Source organism: Panthera onca, chromosome D2 (assembly GCF_046562875.1).
Source record: "Panthera onca isolate mPanOnc1 chromosome D2, mPanOnc1 haplotype 2, whole genome shotgun sequence".
Classification (NCBI taxonomy): Eukaryota; Metazoa; Chordata; class Mammalia; order Carnivora; family Felidae; genus Panthera; species Panthera onca.
The window spans coordinates 76,885,135-76,908,669 of record NC_138349.1 but is presented as its reverse complement, the minus strand read 5'-3'; the positions used below and the strand labels follow the sequence as shown (position 1 = coordinate 76,908,669).

The window sequence follows — 23,535 nt, the reverse complement described above, 5'->3', positions numbered from 1 at the left end:
ACCGCTGAGTGGGTCGAAAGTCAGAATTAACTGCATGTTTGCTGAAGGAAGAGAAATATGTATTTTCGAAACTCCATAAAAATATCCTCCTTGGATTTCTGCAGGTGAGGCAGGGGCAGGGAGAACACCCTCTAAGGGTGTCCTCTGAGAACGGTCAGCAGAACAAAGACCAAGAAGACACCTGGGCCAACGTAGGGGTTTCACCTACATATCGAGGGATGCGACCAGATCATGATTAAGAGTAAAGGAGATGGGGAAAAGAGCAATAGAATAATACTCAAAAATATCTGAGGAAATACAGGGGCACTTGGGTGGCTTGCTGGCTGAGCGTCCGACTTCTGCTCAGGTCATGATCTCACGGTTTGCGAGTTTGAGCCCTGCGTCGGGCTCTGTGCTGGCAGCTCAGAGCTTGCTTCGATTCTCTGTTTCCCTCTCTCTCTGCCCCTCCCCTGCTTGCTCGCTCCCTCAAAAATATATGAACATTTAAAAAAAAAGGTTTTTAAATATTTAAGGAAAGACAAAAAAATTCAAAAGTAAACTAGGTATAGTTTGTCTTCAGAGACCCCTACATTTTCCTATCCTTCAGGTTTTCGGTTGAACATTTACTGCATCCATTCTACACACCAAGGACTCTATTAAGCGTTAGAGATGTGCAGATGATTAAGAGATTGCTCTGGAAAAGCTCATGAGCTGTTCAATCAATCACAGTCAAGTTCGATACAGTTAGTTTCTTAACTACCAGTCCCAATCAACTGTATAACAATGCACTCTAAATTAATAGCAGCTTTTAAGAAATCACACTGCCACATTAACTCAACTGTAAGACGTGTCATGAAATTAGAAACATTAAAACATGAATAAAACAACAAGAAAATAATTGATGAAATGTGGAAGCACAGTCGCTAAGAGCTGCTCCTATCCCTAGATCACCTACTGACTTACAGCCTCTGAGTCTCTGTTCCAGTCTCATTAAATGGGGACACAAACAGCAGTGCCTGCCTCCAGGTGGTGCTGCTAGAATTAAAAGAAATAACTCACAGAAAGCACTTAAAACAGAAAACTCTCAATAAATGTCTACTACTATTATTTTTATGGCAGAGACGATGATAAAAGTAAACAGAGTGCTCTGAAAACATCAACCTGAGCTAATCAGAGAGGGAAAGTTCCCTGAAGAGGACTCTGGAGATGATTCGTAAAGGCTAACAAGGAGTCAGCAGAGTCGGGGAGGGGGGGGGAGGGAGAGGGAGAGGGAGAGAGGGGGAGAGGGGGAGGGGGAGAGGGGGAGAGGGGGAGAGGGGGAGAGGGGGAGAGGGGGAGAGGGGGAGAGGGGGAGAGGGAGATGGAGAGAGAGAGAGAGAGAGAGAGAGAAAGAGAGAGAGAGAGAGAAGGGGGCAGGCACAGCTTCCAGGCAGGAAGAACAGGACGTGTGTGAAAAAAAGGCACAGGTGAAAAGAGTATATATTCTGGGAGGTTCCATTTCACTTGTGGTATGTAATTTGAAACATTTTGATCAGAAAAATAGGGAGATAGTTTAAAATAGAACGTAAAAGCCAGGTTAATCTTTATTTAAAGATAAAAATCTGAGCTAGAGAATTGCCATCTGATCCCACACTGAACTGCTTCCGTTTGCTCCCTAAGCTGGGGGGAGAAAACACCTTGCAAAGCCCTGTCCTACCAACGTTAATAGTTGGTAATAGTTTTACCTATTAGCACTATTAGCGCTGGTAATGGTTTTGCAGAATTAGGACTCTGCGCCAAGCGCAGCCTGCAACTGTGAGGGGCACGCTTACAGCCAAACAGGCAGCCATCTGCCCGATCCAGGAGGTACGAGCCCAGCCCCTCCAAATGACCCATTCTGACAGTGGTCTTCTGACGCCCTTCGGAAAAGTCTGAATGCACTTCCCGGAAAGCCAACGTCCCATGCAAGCTTTTCAGTGGAAATACGCAGGACCAGTCCCCTCCCAGGCCCCATTTTGTAGCCATCCAAAAAGATAGCCCTAAAAGGAATGGGGTCAAGGAAAGAATGAGCACTTACCAGAGTGGGTCTGCATGAGACACACTGATGACAAATGCCTCTCCCGTCTGTCCAGAAAGAGTTCGCCCACTTTTATCGATAATTGTCCCTGAAATCTGAATTAACAAAGTAAACTCCGTCAACGACAGAGGCTCAAATTAAGAATACGGTCACAAACGTGAAATAAAATGAGCACGTTGACTTTGTTCTCTTACGAGGAAGGGAACCGTGGAGCTCTAACAAAAGGAATCACTTCCCATCGTGGTCAGAAAGGACGTGGGTAAAGTGACTGTGGGGAGGAGCCGGTAAGCCATAAAAACAAAAAAACAGGGAAAGTCACTGAGGCAAACCCAGTGACCAACAAAGCTTCTGAGTTCACACATCCGGTCCCACAGCAGAAGGCCTTCCCAGAGACCTCTGGCTGTCCTGGCTGACACATAGCTGGTTCGTCCAACACCCCTTGATTTCATCCTATTCTTTTCCCACCATCAGCCTTCGGCCTCTCCCGTGGGTCTGCCTACTCGCAGGCTGGGGTCGTCAGCACTGGTCCTGTCAGTCAGCATGCAAGTCCACTCCTCCGGGACCCTTATCAGGAGGAGTCCCTAAGCCCTGGACTCCAGGGGACCAATTCGGCCATGCTTCCTTGGAATGGTCTGCTTCTGCCAACCACTTCTAGGTTCATTTTCTTAGCATTTCCAGAGCTTGGCCTGCTACTGGTCTAGAGCGGGTGGTAGGAGGAAGGTGAACAGAGGAGGCTAAAAGACACTAAAGACAGTTGTCCTGGGCAAGGAAAGGCAAAACCCTATCCTCGAGATGACAGTATTAATAAAAGGCACGATACATCATGCAAATTTTAGAACTTACAAAGATAGGTCGGGGGGAATACTCCTCTTCAAAAAGTTGCTGGAGTGCGAACAAGGCTGCCTGTTGGGGGTAAAAAGAAGAACATCTTTATTTCTGAGAGACTGTGTCCCCGGTCAGTCTAACTGGCTCATCAGACGTCTCCCTTTTCCAAAACCCTGCTAGGTAAGATAAACATCACAGTCTCTGGGGAAGAAGCATGTCCGCCCTGCAAGGTGCAATCCCGACACACGTTTCCCAAGTATAACACTGTACACATTAAAACAAAGCAAATGCTGGCTCAGAGTTTACCTACGAACAAATATTCCCTCCAAAGAGGAGCTTAAGAGCTACACTCTCTTCCTTCTCCTAATCAAAATTAAAAATAAAGAAGAACGGGGGTGCTCGGGTGGCTCAGTCGGTTAAGTGTCCAACTTCGGCTCAGGTCATGATCTCATGGTTTGTGAGTTCAAGCCCCGCATCGGGCTCTGTGCTGACCGCTCAGAGCCTGAAGCCTGCTTCGGATTCTGTGTCTCCCTCTCTCTCTGCCCCTCCCCTGCTCATGCTCTGTCTGTCTGTCTCTCTCACAAAAATAAATAAAACATTAAAAAAATTAAGTTAAAAAAAAATATTTGAAAATCACTGGTTTAAAAATACAATCTGTGAGGGACACTTGGGTGGCTTGGTTGGTTGAGCATATGACTTTGGCCCAGGTCATGATCTCATGGTTCATGAGTTCAAGCCCTGCGTTGAGCTCTGTGCTGACAGCTCAGAGCCGGGAGCCTGCTTCAGATTGTGTGTCTCCCTCTCTCTCTGCCCCTCCCCCACTTGTTCGTTTTCTCTTTCTCAAAAATAAACATTAAATTTTTTTTAATTACAGAATTAAATACATAAGTAAGAACGCCTCCACCTTCCACACCCTCAAATATCCACAGTAGGTACAGAAACTAACAGTGTGCATCACCACAAAAGAATGTGAGCTTGGAATGTGCTGTAAAGGTACAAATCCCAAGTTACTGTGTACACGCCCATGTTTTATTAAGTTCCAGGGAACTGATCTTCTCCTTCTTTTCATCATTACATCTCTTGATTCTAAGAGGTTTACATTTTCACAATTTTCGGAAATCAGAATGCAACGTGTACTCAATGTAGATCTTCACTGTGATGGTGAGGTTCTCTGGCATAAAAGGTTACTAAATCGACAATGTGAGAATTTCTTTTTCTTTTTTTTTTTTTTTTTTTTTTCCAGAACTAGGCAAGTTGATCCTAAAGATCTCATGGAAAATATATGTGTAAGAATAGCCAGGAAAATTCTGAGGGAAAAACAGAGGTTCTGGGAAGGAGGTGAATAAAAGCCTACCAGTCACTCAGACATATTTTAATGATAATGTACAGAAAATAGCAGGATGGGAGCGTGACATCTGACAGATTACTGGAACAGATTCTACCCAGATGCACTTCTGAATTTAGGATGGTCTGGGTGACATTCCACAGGATTCCTATCACTGGGAACTAATAGGTTATTTAATAGATGATGTTAAGAAAAAACTAGGTACACCTTAGAGAAAAAGACTACTAGGTACATCTCTACCACATTCCTCGCCCCAAAATAAATTCCAGAGGCGCCCGGGTGACTCAGCCAGCATCTCACTGACTCTTGATTTCGGCTGAGCATCTGACTCTTGATTTCAGCTTAGGTCAGGATCTCAGTCGTGAGATCAAGTCCCACATCGGGCTCCACATTCTCTCTCTCTCTACCCCTCCCCTGCTCATGCACACACACGCTCGCTCTCCCTCCTAACGAAATAAATAAATCTCAAAAAACTTTATCAAAAAAAAAAAAAAAATTCCAGATGCATCACGGGGGAAACCAGTCCCTCGATAACCTAAAGGATGTTATCACACTTTCTACACCTGCACAGCATCTCTACCAGGCCCCCACACTGGTTAACAGTGGCTATCCGGGAAAGACCTGCATCCCAGGGAACAGGAGAAGGAAGGACATTGCTTTTCACTCCATATTTTTACATATCTTTCACATTTAGAACCATGTGTGTGTATTTACTACATCTGCATACATGTACCTAGTAGCTGTACCTATAAATATTTACTTTCATAATTTAAAAAAAAATTTTTTGCAACTTCAAAAGATAACCTTTTGACATTTTTCTCATTCCACTGGCCGCAATTAGAAATGTTCAAGAACAGAATGGAACAGAAGACTTTTATCTAACTTTGACAATGGCTGTGACGGTCTTCTCGCCACACTGGGCGATCATCACAGCCCCACCCCACTCACCATCCCTTTCACCTCCCTTAACTCACCTTGGCGTTCGCAGTGTCAAAAATAGTTTCAATGAGTAAGATATCAACCCCACCATCCAGGAGCCCCTGGGCCTGCTCTTTGTATGCTTCAACAAGCTCGTCAAATGCTGCAAAAAATAAATAAATCACATCCAGGACTCAGTCATCAAAATCCTCTCGGTGGCCAGGACGTGAGTTCAGGCCTGCGCCGTCAACTAACTATTGTTGGTTTATGATGCTTAATTTAAGGACAACATCACCTTTTGTGAGAAACCAAATAAAGGAATAGGGCCGTGGTGGAAATTACACCTGTAAACCGAACACAGTTGCTCCTACTAAACACCGCCTACGAGCCGAGAATGAGTGAGCGAGGAGGCAGGCATATGGTCTCTTGAGCCCCGTACCTTATTTCCAACATCTTTAGAGTGGATCATTCATTCCAGAGGTGGTTTTAATCAGTCAGTTAAGGGATGAGTGTGAGGGACAGCTACAGAAACATATCACACTGACGTGGAAACATCGCAGGCCTCGTCCCGTTCCTCACACTTGCCTTGGTGAGAGGCCACAGTCCCGTGGACTTCACTCCTGCCCTCTGACACCAACTCTGCCAGAGAGGAAACCTGCCTGAAGGGCAAGTTCAGCCTGTAACCAAAGTGCTCAATCACTGCCGCGTAAGATTTCTGTTAGAAACATCTTGAGTTGTCCATGTCTGTCTGAGAGGTCATCCCTCTCCCCATTCACCTCCCAACCAAACAAGAAAGAAGCTTGGATATTCCAGAGAAAAACCTCAACAGCACCTTTATGCTTGCTGTATACAGCACAAGAGAAAGGAGAACTCAGCCCCTTGCTGTCATGTTAGATCAAAGAGGGCATCACCAGGCATAAGCCCAGTATGAGAGAGCAATCCCTGGTGAAAAAGTATGGTATCACTACATGGAAAGTTCTAGAATCAAAAACCTACAAACCATACTTGCCTGAACTTGTCATCTATACAAAACTCTTTACCATACAGAGTATCAGTATTATTCAGCTAAGTTTCATTCTTTTTGTTTTTTTGTCTTGATGTTTAAGAAATTGACCTAGATCTGCAGATTTTTCATAAAATCTCAATGTAAGTGTTCATATACACTAATTTATAATGTCGACCGTGCTAGTATGTTTATATGGTTTGGGTTGCTTTCTGACATGAAATGGAGATTCAGTGAGTTATTCTGTAATAGACCAAGGCCTGGTGTCCATACTTACCCAACTGTTCCGTGTAAAGCTTTTTTTTTTTTTTTTGATTGTTTTTATTTCCTCAGCAGATAAAGAAGCACCAACACAATACCATGTACATTTGAAAACAAACTCAATAACAATAATAATGATGATGATGACAGTAATATAAACAAGAGCTAACTCTTTGTTTAGAGGTTAACTACATTCCAGGGACCGTTGTAAGCCCTTTATGTCAATTAAGTCACAATAACCCTGAGGAAGATCCTGTTACTCGTCCCATTTTACAGATTTTAGGATCACTGAAACACAGAGATACTGGCAGGTCAAAGATTATATACCAGAAATACTCACTAATGTTCCTGTAATCTGGTTTTTCCACAGATGGGGACACAGAGAGGGTCTTATTAGTTGGACCCAGGGCTCCTGCCACAAACCTCTTGATTCCTTTGGGAAAAGAAAAACAAGCGTAAAATCTCTAAATAGGCTGAACTTTGTGTTGTGAATCGACAGGCGCTAAGATTTTTCCCTCCAACACACGTCTATAACCCCTTATCTACAACTCTACAAGACAAAAGCACAAATTTTGTTCTTAATTCATTTGACGACAAAACATGATGCGACCTCTCCTGAACCACAAGAGGCTATTTATAGTCTTTATCGCACTTAGTGAGACAATTCATAGATTTTACTGCAAACACTCGTTTGGTTATCGCGGCCCCCACCAGGAAAACGATGAACCATAGGGGATGTGCACGTATTGTTGCCAAGCCAACCCAAAAGACTCTGAATCCTTGCATATCTGACTTCAAAGTGTTTCAGTGAGTAACCCCTCTTCTATCACCACAGCCGTGTTTGGATAAATCATCTCCCCTTATTCTTAAGAAATCTCAAAGGTCCTGAACTTGACACAGAATCTGTGAGAGCTCCTCATGGAAACATTCCACTTGAAATGCTCTCCAGCATTGGGCTACAGGCCTGTCACTGTGGGAGGATATTAAGCCAGGATTAACAATTATAAAGCCTAAATTAAAGTATGAGAGATCAAATCTTAATCACTCTTTTAATAATCCTTTAATAACTTTTCCTCCAGGCTAGAGTCCAGGTGCTTCTAAAAGAGCCTCCAATGTTATGTCCATTTACATGTCATGACAGAAGCCCGAGGAAGGGGTGCACTGCCCCTTGCCTTTGGTGACAGTAACCACTCAGTAACCTGGGTTATGCTGTATCATTTAACTGGAGAAGACCACTGACTAGTTGATAACCCAATCTTTGAACAGGTTACCTTTCCCAAAGCTGAACAATAATGAGGACATAAGAAAAAGGTCCTTCTCTTTCCCCGCTTCAGCGTGTTTAACATTTTCTGACCTGCGACCCTGTCGGGCTGACAGTCTGTGCGTGCCCCTGGATTTAAGCATTATCTCTCAGAAGCAGAGCTCCCATGAACTGCTTCAGTCTTCATTAGTATGCTGTATCTAACTTCCTAACAATTCTGCTTTACATTTTCTCCTGTTGGCAATAATCTTACATTTCCAAATCTTTAGGGGCTCCACATATTTCTTGTATTCCTCTCCCTCCCTCAAAGCCTCCCCACCAGCTGGCGCCCAAGTCATGTGAATGGCAGCCAGCCAGAAGGTTAGTTATTTCAGGGAGCCACTTTCAAGTCCCAGCAAGACTAAATCTAATGCCACACTCCTGGGTGTGCGGCACAAAGCCTTTAAGGACATCAGTGGTATGAGGCAGAAAATGCTCAAAAGGCAGTATCTCTTTACCTAAATAAGCCAATCATGGGGATGAGGTAGCTTTAAAGGGTTAAGATCAGGTATCTTAATGTTAACCATGATAACCAGTCAGCTGTCACCTTAACTACCTAATGACGTGCTTCCAAAGGGAGAAAACTTGTTTTAGCTGCAAATACGCAAGGAAGCTACAGTCCTAGCTACAAAGGTAAGCTGTAACCCCCAGTAAAGCAAACACAGCGTCAAGCCTGAGCCCATGGGCATGGAATAAATCCAGAGAGACACTGAGCGGCTTCTTAGGGAAGGGCAGAGAGTAACTTACACACAAGTACAAAGCAGCGTCTGCGGCGTGGCCAGCAGGCCGATGGTCACAGGGGGAAAAGGGCCATGAAGACAGAGCCTTGTAACTCAGAATCTCAAAGGAAGCATCTCCGTGAACCTGGGAGGATGATGTTCCTTACCTGTCTGGAGAGACACCTCCTCGGCCGCTTTCCTGGCCACCGCCGCAGAACACTTGTTCATCCGGTAGGCCTAGCAGATCAAACGCAAACGTCAGCTCGCTCTTCTTTTCCTCCCGTACGAGTAAGAACTCCTGACCTTCAAAAACCCAGTTTTATTCAGTAAGGAAGTACAGAGGGAATTAACAGAAGCTCTGAATGAAATCTCAGCCAAGAAGACCTATCAGCTGCCCCAGCTGTGAGGACAGCAGGAAAGACAAGAGTCTTTGAGACCTGGTTTTAGCTTCTTCCCCTAAACTGTGAGCTAAATGATAAAAAGGGCAATGCCTGGACATGTGGTATGTCAAAGAGTAAGCTGATGCAGTTACATACTCTGCGAATCAGCAAAAAGCATGGTGATGGGAAAAGACAGGAGGCCTGGGCTGGAGGACCGATTGTGTGGCCCGGTCCTTTTGCAGTGTCTCTGGCCGTGACTTCCTTCACTGGATGGTGGCTGAACTCAATGGTTCCCAACTTTCTACAGATCACTAACCTCTTTAGAATTTCGTAAAGGGCCATGAACCCTCTCACTGGGAAATAAAAAGTATGCACAAACCTCAATTTAAAGAAGTTTATAGGCCTCCTCAAAGGGGTTCACAGACACCGCTTCACAGGTTAGAAAGTCCTAGACTTGTGGTCTTCAGGATCCCTTCTAAGATCCTATGTGTCATGTATCCGCAGAGTTAGTAATTAAGAAGCCAGAATATCCTAAAATACGGGGTGGCAAACTATAGCCCCTGCGGCAAATCTAGCCTGAGCCTGTTTTATAAATAAAATGTTACTAGAATACAGTCAAGCTCATTCATTTGCATGTTGTCTATTGCTGCCTTTGCACTATAATGGCAGAGTTGAGGAGTTGCTGTATGTGACCAACGAAGCCTAAAATATCTACTTAACTGGCCCTTTACAGAAAAAGTTTGCCAACTCCTGCCCAATAATCACACGAAACTCATCATTTTCCCTTGATAACCCAAAAGACACAAGATCTCACAAAACATCATGAGAAAAATCAGTATTGGAGCACCAGGACTTCCTGCGTGAAAACAGAGGAATGTGTCTGGAAAAATCCCACACAAAAATGGGAACGGCAGCATCTACTACATATTCCCATCATCCACATTTTATAAAATTTGGAAAAGGGGCATCATGTTGATTAAAGAAAGAAACCAGATCTCCACCCCACACCCATGAGGATGGCTACTTTCATAAAACAAAACTCAAAAACCCCCAAAACAGAAGCGAACAAGTGTCGACAGAGCCGTAGAAAACTCAGAACCCTCGTGCACTGTAGGTGGGAATACAAAATGGTGCAGCCACTGTGGGAAACAGCATGGTGGTTTCTCAAAAAATGAGACACACAATTACCGTATGAAGCAAGCAATTCCCCTTCTGCGTACAGAATCTCAGGAAACAAAAGCAGGGAAGCAAGGAGATCGTGGGTACGTAGTAGTAGCATTGTTCACAATAACCGAAAGGTGGGATCAACCCAAGTGTCCCCAACAAATGAACGAACACACAATATGGAGCATGATCTGGCCTTAAAAAGCAAGGAAATTCTGACATAGGCTACGGCATGAGTGAACCTGGGAAACATACTGAGTGAAATGAGCCAGTTGTAAAAGGACAAACACTATGATTCTACTCACGTCACGCACCTAGAGGAGTCAAATTCATAAAGAAAGTACAGTGGTGGTTTCCGGGATGTAGGGGGGTGGCAGGAGAACGGGGAGTTACTGTTTAACAGTTACGGAGTTTCAGCTCCACAAGATGACCAGAGTCTAGAGATGGGAGGTGTGATGCCTGCGCACCATGAACGTACTTAACGTCACCGAACTGTACGCTCAAAATGGCTAAGATCGTCAATTTTAGGTTACGTGTGCTTCCCCACAACTAAAAAAAAAGAAAATCAAATCTGCCACCCAGTGCATGAAAAGGCCTCCCCAAACTGCACACACAGCCAATCATTATGCCTTTATCAGCAGCCACTATAAGTATCATTTTTATTTGATTACGTGCCCATGAAAGAAACCAGTTACAAAATGAACAGTCTGCCATGTTCAGAAGCAGAAGAGATTCAAACTGTTTTCCAAGTCTGACCACGAAAAGTAGGCATCTGGGCACTGGCTGGACTCCGCGCTTCTGGTGGTTTTCTCACTAGCAACTACCACCAAGGCAGCAAACGCGCAGAAATGTCTCAGACTTGAGGCACAATGGAGTTCTTACCAAGTGTTCGAGGCCATAGTCGGCTTGGGCGACATTAGTGCTGCTGAAAGTGTTCGTTTCAATGATATCCGCTCCAGCCAGCAAGTAATCCTGCAACAGGAGACAGTGATGTCAATGCTGTGAGTTTGAGAACCCCCGTCCCCCAGCAGCAAATAGGACTTTCCACTGGCACCACCACCAGACACCCCGGGACCACTTACTAAGCGGCCGGCACTACACCAGAGGCTAGAGGTACAAAAAGACATAAGGATGTCACAGAAAGGAATGTGCTCTAAACAAACTCAGACCCTGAACTGACAGTTCACATGCTAAGTTGTACGAGCTGAATCAAGTTCCTTAGACTCCGGTTTCCTCGCTGGAAAGTACTAGAATCTAACTCTACACAGTGGCTGTATGATAACACAAGCATCGAGTTCTGGCCCGAACAGCACTCTCCGGCCTGAGCACGAGCTGGCTCCCACTGACAACCGCACTATGAGAGCCCAGTTCTGCCGGGAGCTGTCTCCACCCCAGTTTCCGGGTCCCTCTGAGCCAGAGCTACACTCTTGCAGAAGCCTGAGGGTCTCAGCATCAACCTGTCCTCAACCTACCTTCCGCACTTCACTCTTTGGACAACACCTTGTCAACCTCAATCTGATGAACACTCGGGAATCTCTCAGCTCCCCTGACTTCCAAGTACTGAGTTAAACACAACCCTTCCCAAACTGATAAACACTGTTTGCAGAACAGCTAGGAAATGAAAACCAAGATTTACCTATTTATAAGTTACAAACATCCTAAATATCCACCAGTTGGGAAAAACTAAATAAGCTAGAATTAATCCACTTTATAACATGCTTGGTGGCAGCTAAAAAACATTGTGTGTATCTGCATATACCGACATGGAAAAATCTCCAAAAAGTATCGCTGAGTAGAAACCAAAATTGACTGATGTGTAAAGTATGACATCATGAAGTTTAAAACATACACGTACACAAGCAGTATGAATTTTCTACCAATATGTATGCATACACATACATGCATGTACACACACATATACATACATATAAATGCATAACAAAGTGATCCGGAAAGACACACACCAACTAATGTACGTGGTTAGGTCAGGAGAAAAAAATAGAAATTTGGAGTAGTGGTCAAAGCAAATTTATTCTTACCTATGGGTTTCGTTTTTTTATAAGAGCAAATTATATTTAATTTTTCAAAAAAAGAGCAAGAAAAATTGGAAACAACATTAATGCCTAGGAATAAATTTATTAATAACATATACACAGAATATATTATGAAGTTCTTAAACCATGTTTAAGAATATTTAATGCTCATGTATACAGATAAAAAAAAACCCAAATTCTAAAACAGTATAAAGTAATCCCAATATAATCCCATTTAAAACCCCAGTATAAAAAAAAATTAAATAAAATATAAATTAAAATATGTGAGTAGTTATTTATTGGTGTTGATATGTCCTGGTTTTGATTTTCTCTTTTATGGTTTTCTATTTATCTAGCTACTTCATTTTTTAAGCAATAAACATGTATTGTCTTTACAATTGTTTCTTCTGGCTCTTCATCCTCTCTCTACACCTTTTTTCCTGGCTCAGAATCCCACTCAAGGGCCCTAGGCAGAAATCATGTGATCAGGGGCAAGCTGCGTAATGTCCCTGCTCCTCACTCTTCTCCTGGAGAAAGCTGTCAAGACTAAAGGAGGACTTTAAGGAGAGCATTTGGAGAGGCTAACAGAGGTGTTGAATTCTGTTTTGTGACAGTGATATTTAAGGCAGGGTAGTCCTCGTGGCCAGCTCCCACAAACTTTCCCTGGGTAGAACCAAAGTTGTGGCCACATCACCCATTGTGGTTCTTATAACCGCAAAACACATCTCAGCAACAACCACAGGGCACTTTGGGGAGAAAAAGGTATATTACTCCCAAGTCCTGGAGGGTACAGGCATGCCCAGGGCCACATTGCAAGGGGTGAGGGGCACATGGGGCGGGGGGAGCACAGGCATGGGGTTCTGCCTCTTCCGGGCTATAGGGATGGGGAGCCTGGGGTTTCGCAGTTTCACTCTTTATTGCCGAATTTAAGACATGAGTGGGAATCAGGCTGTGGAAAGGGGAAAAATGGGGTCAAATAGCTGGCTGTCCGGGTCACCCAGGACTCTCTAAAAGCAGAACTTCATGGGTGGGAACAGCCTGGCTTCTTATCTAAGTGTTTAGTCGGTAGCTGTAGTACGTTAATTATGAGATGGATGTCTTTGAAATGGGTATCTTGGCAGCCAAAAGCTTCATGTCAGGCACTTGCATTACAATCACAGAAGCTTCCGGTCGGGCACCTACACTACAAACATAACCGAGACATTCGATTAAAATTAGCCATCAGGGGATCTGATCCGTGGTCACTAACGCCACTAGAAACAGCCAAGTGTGAAAACAACCCAGTGTTTCCTTTCTTCATCCAAGAACGTGGTAGGTTCTCTGCACTCGAAGAACTCTAGCTAGAAAATGCACCCCCAGAAATGGGACACCCACCTACACTTTATTGTATTTACAGCCATTTTTGCTTCATGTGCCTATTGTGGGTACCTTGTAGTTCGATCTAGATGCCTACCTAATACAGACGGCAAGGATTCTTTCTCTAACAAATATTTACTGAGTACTTACTACGTGTGAGATGCTCTAGGTAGTAGGGATTTGGCAGTGAAAAACAGGCATCAATTCCTGTCCTGCAGAAGCTGATAATCTAATGATAATCTAATGATAATCTAATGATAATCCACACGAACAATATGACGAAGCTACATGTCATGGTAGTTCATATGATCTTATCAGTTGCATTATAAGAACTGTATTTGTAACCCTAACAAGCAATTCATACCCATGAGGGCATTCCTGTAGTTAACAGGATTTAACTACACAGTCTCAAGGCCAAGCAGAAAAACTTAGGTACCATTCTTCCTGCAGAACCAACACCTTTTCAAGGACCAATTCTAAATCTTCTGGTACCTAGAATTCCCATTATGAGCAAAGGAAAGGCATTTTCTTCAAATGAATGCTATCCTTCACCTTACCTAGAAAAAAGTCTTGACCACACAATAAAATGATCCCTTCCATACTCACTGGAACACTTAATCACTTGTTTAGACATTTTTTTTTTTTTTTTTAAGAAGAGCTTGAAACACCTATAACAATGCCCCTCTCCAGAAAATAAAACTCTCTCGCTTAACTGGTAAATACACTTTGTCCTTCTAACTGAATCCAGACCAGGAAAACAGATTTGATCATCTTAATACCTCTTCCAGTCACAGTTCTGTGTAATTCCTATGATAATCTATAAAACAATTTCGTTCTGTGTTTAATTATGTTATAAAAATGTATCGTACCCAGTTACCTCCTCCTGATCTCTTTATGTTGAGTAACCATTTTTATTGGACACAGAAAAATGGAATGAAAGGGGATGGGATTTCAAGTCAGGGAGGCTCCCTAATGTCAGATAAGTTCCTTAACCTCTGTCAGGCTCAACTTCCAAATCTACAAAATAAGAATAACCACCTTTGATTTTACTTCATCAGGGCTGTTGTGGTGACTTAAGTAGGATAGCATATGTGAACCCCCCAATTTGTCCAAGATCTTTGTGGTTTCTCACTGGACTTTAAATGCCTCGAAGGCAGAAAAACTACCTTTCTGAACTCCTTATCCTGAATGCTCATCCCAGCGCATGACCTTTACTTGATGTCCAACAAGCCTTTCTGGTGAACAAACCACCTCTTTCTTCTGTCCCCTCCAGACACTGGGGACAGTGGTCTGCCCTCCGTACGCGAAACGACTTACAGAATAATCAAATGAACACAGAAGACCCTGGGGATACTTGACCTTATGGATTTGGTAAATGACATTGGGTTGAGTTACACTTAAAATGTCATTGTTGCCTTTCAGTGGCCTGGCATGATCTTTAAATTCGTGACCTCGGAAGTCTTCTTCACTGAGCTTATGCCGCTGGATCATGGTGCCCATCCCTCCATCCAGCACCATAATCCTCTCCCGCAGAAGGGCTTCGATCTCATCCCGCAGGGTTTTCTTCACACCTGCTTTAAAGAAAGGGAAAATCTGACTTTCAAAACTGAAAGGGGAAAAAGACAGGGGGAGGAGGTTTCTAAGAACTACTGAAAAGCCACAGAACTACACTTATGGGAGTCCCTGAAAATTCCCTGTTGAGCCTCCTCCCTGGTTCATCTTTTCCTGGCTGCCCTCAACATGTCCCGTATCTACTGTCCCAAACCTGCTTACTTTTAGCTTCAAGTCCTTTTCCCTCTGTAGGGGATTCTACCTAATCCTGCCCAAAGAAGTCTTCTGTTGGGAGCTCCAAAATTCACCCGCCTCTGCCTCAAAACCCTCTTACGGCTTGGCTCACTCCATTTTCCTTCTCTCTCCACCTAGGGAGGGAGCACTTCTCCACTCACTGCAGATCTGACCACGGAGTGTGCCTCTACTCCTCCTCCCATCTTCATAAAAAATCTAAGCGTTCTTCCACGGGGGTCCCTACTGTATTCACTTTTTAATCCAGAAATACACAAACTGTTCTTGGTCTTTAAGACAGTTTACTATTTACCATAAAACAACCTTGCCCCCACATATACAAACCCTGAGATCTTGTTAAAGCAGCCTTCATATATGCAAGAGATCAAAGTTTTTTTTTTAACTAAACAAAACATGATTTTCTATGAGAAATTTGACATATTCCATAATTTATGTGGAAAACTAAAAGCCCAGAAAAAAAGCTGAATTAACTTTGAAAAAGTAGAGTTTACTTGGCCCACTAAATAGTCTACCATAAAACTATATTCGCATAAGGAAAAATAAAATATAGGATATCTTCATTACTTAGAATGGGGAATGACTTCAGGCTCAAAAGCCCAACCTATAATATTTTTAAAAATGATGAATTTGATTCCATAAAAACTAAGGATTCTTATTAAATGAAAGTCACCATAGACAAAAATAACAGATTACAGATTGGAGGAAGGTTCGGCAATGTCTAAAACTGAAAGGGACTAACATCTATAACATACAAGGAACTCTGACAAAGATGTGAATAGTCAAGTCAAGGAAGGATAAAATAATACTCAACAACTACTGAAGAAATGCTCAAGCTTATTAGCGATTAGATGTGAATTAAAACAAGCTTAGGGGTGCCTGGGTGGCTCAGTCAGTTGGGCGTCCGACTTTGGCTCAGGTCATGATCTCACAGTTCGTGGGTTCGAGCCCCACGTCCAGCTCTGTGCTGACAGCTCAGAGCCTGGAGCCTGCTTTGGATTCTGTGTCTCCCTCTCTCTCTGCCCATCTCCTGCTCACTCTCTGTCTCTTTCTTTCTCTCTCTCTCAAAAGTAAACAAACATTAAAAAAAAAAAAAAGATGATACTTATTTACACTCAATAGATGAGCAATAATTATAAGACTGGATAACGTCAAAGAAAATCTGAACCCTCAAGTATGCTTGCTGGAACACAGACAGCCATTCTGGAGAGAACCTGAAGAGGTCTTCCTCCCAGATTTGCCGGTTTAAGTGTTCACAGTTCTTATCTTTTGTAATCCTCATGCTTTTCCAGTAGAGGATTATCTTTCACTGGCTTCTAATCACCTTGCCCTCCAGAACCTTCTCATAAGAGTTAAAAGTCACATGGGGCGCCTGGGTGGCACAGTCGGTTAAGCGTCCGACTTCAGCCAGGTCACGATCTCGCGGTCCGTGAGTTCGAGCCCCGCGTCAGGCTCTGGGCTGATGGCTCGGAGCCTGGAGCCTGTTTCCGATTCTGTGTCTCCCTCTCTCTCTGCCCCTCCCCCGTTCATGCTCTGTCTCTCTCTGTCCCAAAAATAAATAAAAAACGTTGGAAAAAAAAAAAAAAAAAAGAGTTAAAAGTCACTTTAAGAATTCTCCTTTCCCTTGCAAGGGTAAATGGTCATTGAGATCTTCCCTGAAGAACAACAATAACCAAAATACACTCGTGCTTATCTGCGTTCGGTTCATTATTTTTTTTTTTTTGGAAAAAAAAAAAAAAAAGAGTTAAAAGTCACTTTAAGAATTCTCCTTTCCCTTGCAAGGGTTAATGGTCATTGAGATCTTCCCTGAAGAACAACAATAACCAAAATACACTCGTGCTTATCTGCGTTCGGTTCATTATGCACAGAACATCCTGTACATTTTACTCCTGACTAGTCAGGTTCTTAACAGGGCACATTCTCCCCAACATCTCTCACAGTGGAAACAAATATCGAGTTTTTGCACTTCCCCCATTTAGCTGAGGCCTTCTGCTGTTGATACATTTAGATGAAAGGGAAATCACGTATTTCCTTTTTTAATTAAATGGGAAGGGAAAAGTAAGAAGTCATGAAGCAGAGGGGCGCCTGGGTGGTTCAGTCAGTTGGGCGTCCAACTTCGGCTCAGGTTATGGCTCAGGTTAGGCTCTCGTGTTGAGTTCGAGCCCTGGGGGTCAGACTCTGTGCTGACAGCTCAGAGCCTGGAGCCTGCTTTGGATTCTGTGTCTCCTCTCTCTCTGCCCTTCTCCGACTCACACTCTGTCTCTCTCTCCTTCAAATATAAATAAACGTTAAAAAAATTTAATAAAAAAAAGTCATGAAGCAGAGATATTAAAGAGCTGTAACATAGGCCTCTGTACATCTTATTTGATAGCATCAGTGACAAAATGTTTCTCAGTTACATTTCCACTGGTTTCAACACCCACATCAGAACCCCAGAGTCAACAGGCTCACTAGCTCACCTGTGTAAATTTCCTTCTGAGTTAGGACTTCAGTATTCACCCCTGCCCAAGATGAACACCCTCTTTCTGTCACAGGCAGCTACTGTTCTGTCCTTATCACTGGTTCTCTTCTTGCTACATTGCCTACCTCATGGCTCACATGTTTTCATGGGTAGACTTGACCACACATTTTAACCAGGGACGACCTTAGAGACCCAGAGCTCATTATAAAGCTGAAATTATTTTCAGTTCTTGAGCTAGTTTTTTTCTCAAAGTTAATCTCAGAGCCCCCGGCATCACCATCAGCTGCGATTACTACTTCCCATCACGACCTTCTATCTGCTTTTACACAGTGATAATTCTGTGCACACTGGAGTTTGCTCTAACCCTGATGCTGAAAAGAAACGTTCGCTGCAGTTTCAAATAGTTCTCTGGGTTTGCTTTCTGTCTCAGCACGTGGACTTTCTTTGGATGAGCACATGCTCAAAAAGTACTGACTAAGAACGTTAACTCATGCAAAACTTCCAAAGCGCCCTGCTGGAATATGGTGCACCAAGCTGCAAAAGTTTCGTTACTTTGACATTAAGAGCGTGTTTCAGGGACAGGACGCGGGGACAGGGCGGTGCTTCGCGGCTGCTGATGGTCTGTCTGGGGAGCGAGGGGTACAGGTGCGGAAGGAACCAAGCGGAACAACGTGGGACCTCAGGGCTGCTCCGCAGGTTCAAAGGTGCCGCCCGCCCGCGGGGAAACCTGGTCGCGCGTCTCCAATTGGTGAGGAGAATCACCCTAGGGATTAGGAGCCCATAGCAGGAGTCAATAAACAACTGAACCGCTGGGACCGGGTGGCAACGTTACCGGAAGGCGTCAGCTCTGGCAGCGCGGGTGACATGCCGCCGAGTCTCCTCCTCCTCCTCAGGCCAGCGGCAAAGCCGGGAAGTCGCGCTCTGCACAGGAGACGGCCAAGAGCGACGCCAGCCAGCGCCCGGGAGCCTGCCTCGGAGGCCCGAGTCGCTGGGAGCGCCAAGGGCCCCGGAGCCCGCCCCGCCCCGGGCCTTGCGCGCACCGCACGCCGCGCGGGAGGTGCCCCCGCAGGACCTGGGCGCGGCGCGGGGATGATACGCGCGCCCTCGGCCGCTACAACGCTCGAGCACGTGCTTTCTTCGCGGTCACCCGGCTTGTCCTCCGCGCGGGGCTGGCGGCCAGATACGGGCGGCCCGAGGCCGGGTCGCGGGCAAGGCGCGGACCGAAACCGAAGAGGAGGACAACGTGGCGTCCGAGACGCGGGACCGAAGCTCTCAGCCGCCTTGGGCTTTGGGACACATTACAACGCAGTTAGTTTCTCCGCTCAATCTAGCCTCTGCGTGGGAGGTCCCGCCCCTTCCAGCCTGTGATTGGTCTGTACGGGCACGTCACGGCTGTATTGGCTGATCTGTTTGAACCAATCATCTGAGGGTTCTCCCCAGGGTTCTCTGGGAGATGTAGTTCAGGATCCCAGGCGGTCAGTGTTTAGATAGAGCCCAGAGGAGGCTTTGCTCATCTCCAAGCCCCATATCCAGACGTGCGGCCAGAGTGACCTCTCCAAGTTTAGGTCGTAGTGCGAAGTTGACGATGGTTTTCAACGTGTTTTGGTGTCAAGAGACAGGAACGTGGAGTCAGAAGACAAAGTACCAGTCACGTTTTGCTACTGACTGGCGCTGGGCAAAATAATTAATCTGAGGCAACACCACTCTACACTCTCTAAGCATGAAATGATAGGTTTTGCTATTTTATAAGGTTGTAGTAGGGAGAAAATGAGATAGTGTGAACGCGCTGTGAAATCTATAAAGTACGTATAGGCATGTTAATTGTCACTTATTGACAATGAAATTTTATTGAGCATTTATTATGTATCATGCATTGAGCATGCAAAGAAATGCTTCCATCTTGGAGAGATGAAGAAGGAACTCGCAGGAAAAAAAGAGAACCACGTATGGATACAAAAGAGCTGCAGTATTCTAAAGGTGTTGGGGCGAAGCTTCAAGGAACTGAGCCTTGAAGAGTAAGAAGTGTGTGCCAGGTAAGGCCATTCCTGATGGGACAAACTCCCTGGGTGGAACACAGTACTTGAGAGAATTTGAAAATAAAGGACGGCTCTGTAAGGATCAGCCTGGTAGATGGGAGGAAAGCAAATGAATCTAGAAAAATAAAATTGAGACCAAATTGTGACATTCACAAAGCTTTTTTTTAAAGTACAAATTTGCCTGCCCTTCTCATTTTACTGTGTGTAGTTATACCTCAATTTTTTAAATGTAAAAATTATAATAATGTGTATGGCATCTTTACCAACAACGGTCACACTTGGAGATGGGAAAATCGGAGGGGGTGGGGAGTGAAGGGAACAAAGGAGAGTGTGGGCGGGATAGGATGGCCCTGAACAGCTGAAGATCTTGTTAAGATTGTAAGGGCTAGTTTTAAATTATTCCCCGTGTCACAGTTTGTTGATGAGTCCCTTGAAAAATAATCTTTTAGGTACCTAGTTACTTAGTATCCTCTGTCTTAGCAGAAATTGCAGGAATTGTGTATCAAGTGTGTATTTTTAACAAGTCGTCAGATACTTGCTTTGTCAGCTAAAACTGACCAGATCCAGTGTTCTCTTAGTCTTAAAGGGGTAACAAATTAGACTAAAGGGGCAGTGAATTACTAGTACAGAAACTCACACAACCTAAAGAAAAGTTCCAAGGATACCGTCAGGGGTTGACCTGTGTCCCCCAACACAAATGTTGAAGTCCTCTAAACGCTAACACTTCAGAATATGAACTTACTTGGAAATAGGCTTGGTGCACATATGGCAAGTTAAGATGAGGTCCAAGTGGAAGGGACACTTAGCCCAATGTGACTGGTGTCCTTATTAGAAGACGAGAGAAACACACAAGAGAAAAAACAGCCATGTGACAGCAAAAGCAGAGGTTGGCATAGCCTGCTGACACCTTGGTTTTAGACTTGTAGTTTCCAGGACGGTCATACAATACAGTTTTGTTGTTTTAACCGCCCCCCCCCCCCCATTGTGTGGTACTTTGTTAGAGCAAGCCTAAGAAACTGATACAAATACATCTTTAGATGAAGTGAGACCACCAAGGCAAAGCCTCAATTTCTCTGTCTCCGTAGAAAAGGACCTATTGTCTTATTCTGATGATAGTCTGCTAGCCCACCCCCCATCTTCACCCCGACTCTCATTAAGCTCATCCATCATACCCATTATGTAGAGGTAAGGCTCCAAACTTCCCCCTGGTAATTTTGGGCTTCTTTCCCAGTGGGTTTGTCTTACAGAGAAAGAAGTTCTGATTGGTGAAGCTATATATCCCAATCTCACCGTACACCAGGGGTAAACTGTATTCCAGCTTTATACGTTATTCTATGGGCTTGATTGTGTATGTCAACCCCATTAGATTGCATTGGTGTCCTGCCAGTCGAGAGTCCTGGGACTGTAAACTGAGAGCCAGTTCTGGAACAAGGTATTGCTTGCCCTGGGGTGTGGTCAAGGTGATCATCGACTTTCCCCAGAAGATCCCTGACTTTGTCCTCCCTCCCTCAAATCCTTTCGTAATCTCAAGATTTTGACCCATCCTCAGAGGCACAGAGGTCAACAAGCATTTTGATTACTGACACGGATTGCACTAATTGAGGTGAATTTACCGAGTCTATGATATACAGTCTTGTCACCAAGTACAGGGAAGTAAAAAAGAATATAAATGAAACCTGAAGGGTTTTTTTTAAGCTTTTTAATTTTTTTTTAACATTTATTTATTATTGAGAGACAGAGAGAGACAGAGCATGAGCAGGGAAGGGGCAGAGAGAGGGGGAGACACAGACTCTGAAGCAGGCTCCAGGCTCCGAGGCATCAGCATAGAGCCTGACGCAGGGCTCGAACTCACAAACTGCAAGATCATGACCTGAGCCGAAGTTGGATGCTTAACCGACTGAGCCGCCCAGGCGCCCCAAGAATTTGTTCTTAATTAACTTTTCAGTTTAAAAATTATTTCTGGCGTGCTCTGAGAGCACCCACTTCTCTCTGACTGGCTAGGACAGCTGATCAAGACTAGGTACTACTCCCTCTTTCTTTCATCATAAATTGGAAACTGTGAATAAAGTAAGAAAAAATAAGATAAATAAATAAAAAATAAATAAATATTACTTCTGATTCCGCTTCATGTCTAGAATAGAAATTTCTAGAATTCAGGGGCACCTGGGTGGCTCAGTCGGTTAAGCATCTGACTTCAGCTCAGGTCATGATCTCACAGTCCATGAGTTCAGGCCCCACGTCAGGCCCTGTGCTGACAGCTCAGAGCCTGGAGCCTGCTTCGGATTCTGTGTCTCCCTCTCTCTCTGTCCCTCACCCCCTCATGCTCTGTCTCTCTCACTCTCGAAAATGAATAAATGTTAAAAAAAAAAAAAAAGAAATTTCTAGAATTCAAAGATAAGACTTTACAAAGTGTTTATCAGGTCACTTTCCCTTCTATCTCATTGATAAAAGTAAAAGTTTAGCAGTTAGCTAAAAGTTTATCTCTCAGCTCATCATCTCAAGTAGATTAAATACCACAGTCCTGTTTATTAAACAAAAATATTGGTACTCATAGGCAAAATCAAACCAAATCAAGACAAACCGACAGCTCCCAAAAAACCCAAAACCCAAAATCCAACTCAAAGCAGATTTAGAGCAACCCCCCCCCCCCCCACGCTTTGGGTTTTCTTAAAAAGTTTTAAATATCCTTGCAATTAAATTTATAAATGTTCTCCTCTCTGTCTTCTGAATGATGATATTTTCAGTGTTTGGAATTAAGTTTTGTCTAACCCATAACTTACAGTGTCGGATGCTGGTGTCAGGCTGCTGGGGGCCCCTCTCTACTGCTCTCTAGTTGTGTGAGCTCTTGGTACTTCCTTTTTCCGTAATTTCTGCCTCTCTAAAAGGAACAAATATATGAATCCTATTTTATAAGCATGAAGATTAAAATAAGAGTTTGCTCATAAGAACTGAAGAGTTCAACACCCGAGAGCTAGTCTTAGCAATGTTACTAGATCAAGCCCATGGTTTGCATTTTAGTTAAGTGATGTCTGCATACAGGTGCTGGCATAATTAGGCAGGTCAAGGGTGAACTGCCTTGGAGAATTAAGGCTGTTTTTGCAGTCAGGGGAGCAGGAGGCAGAGATTGAGCCAACTGATTTCCCCAGGTGCCAAGTCCTAGAGAGAGATGGTAATTCTCTCAGTGCAGGAGAAAAGCGAGGCCTCCTCAGGGCTATTGATGACGGTAAAATAACTTCAGGGATGCCTGGGTGGCTTAGTCGGTTGGGTGTCTGACTTCAGCTCAGGTCATGATCTCACGGTTCCTGGGGTTCAAGCCCTGAGTCAGGCTCTGTGCTGACAACTCAGAGCCTGGAGCCTGCTTCAGATTCTGTGCCTCCCTCTCTCTCTGCCCTTCCCCTGCTTGTGCTCTCTCTCTCTCAAAAATAAATAAACTTGATGTTTATTTATTTTTGAGAGAGATAGAGAGAGAGTGGGCGAGGGGCAGAGAGCGAGAGGGAGACAGAAGTCCAAGCAGGCTCTGAGCTGTCGGCACAAGCCTGACTCGGGCTCAAACTCACAAACGGTGAGATCATGACCTGAGCCCAAACCCAGAGTCAGATGCTTAACTGTCTGAGCTACCCAGGCACCCCAGAACAAATTGTTTTTTCATAACTACAAAAGGAAACTGGTTAAGATTCAGTGCTTAAAAATTTCAACAATCTAGAGGCCCCTGTGTGGCTCAGTCGGTTGAGCATCTGACTTCAGCTCAGGTCATGATCTCCTGGTTCATGGATTTGAGTCCCGCATGGGGCTCTGTGCTGACAGCTCAGAGACTGGAGCCTGCTTCAGATTCTGTGTCTCCCTCCCTCTCTGCCCCTCCCCTGCTTGCACTCTGTCTCCGTCTCTCCCTCAAAAAAAAC

The 23,535-nt window shown here is 44.3% G+C and overlaps 1 protein-coding gene across 1 annotated transcript in view; it reads right to left on the bottom strand.

Moving 5' to 3' along the window:
- MTR (5-methyltetrahydrofolate-homocysteine methyltransferase) overlaps nucleotides 1–18,915 on the bottom strand; it is a 107,170-nt gene extending 88,255 nt beyond the window's left edge. The window contains exons 1-8 of the mRNA XM_060642920.3: nucleotides 18,433–18,915; nucleotides 14,699–14,913; nucleotides 10,833–10,922; nucleotides 8,574–8,643; nucleotides 6,728–6,820; nucleotides 5,180–5,286; nucleotides 2,879–2,938; nucleotides 2,036–2,130 (exon numbers count right to left, since the gene is read on the bottom strand). Of these exons, the coding sequence (XP_060498903.2) occupies nucleotides 2,036–2,130; nucleotides 2,879–2,938; nucleotides 5,180–5,286; nucleotides 6,728–6,820; nucleotides 8,574–8,643; nucleotides 10,833–10,922; nucleotides 14,699–14,913; nucleotides 18,433–18,466 (764 nt within the window). The 5' untranslated portion in view covers nucleotides 18,467–18,915. The remainder of the gene's footprint in view (nucleotides 1–2,035; nucleotides 2,131–2,878; nucleotides 2,939–5,179; nucleotides 5,287–6,727; nucleotides 6,821–8,573; nucleotides 8,644–10,832; nucleotides 10,923–14,698; nucleotides 14,914–18,432) is intronic.
- Nucleotides 18,916–23,535: the final 4,620 nt, after the last annotated feature.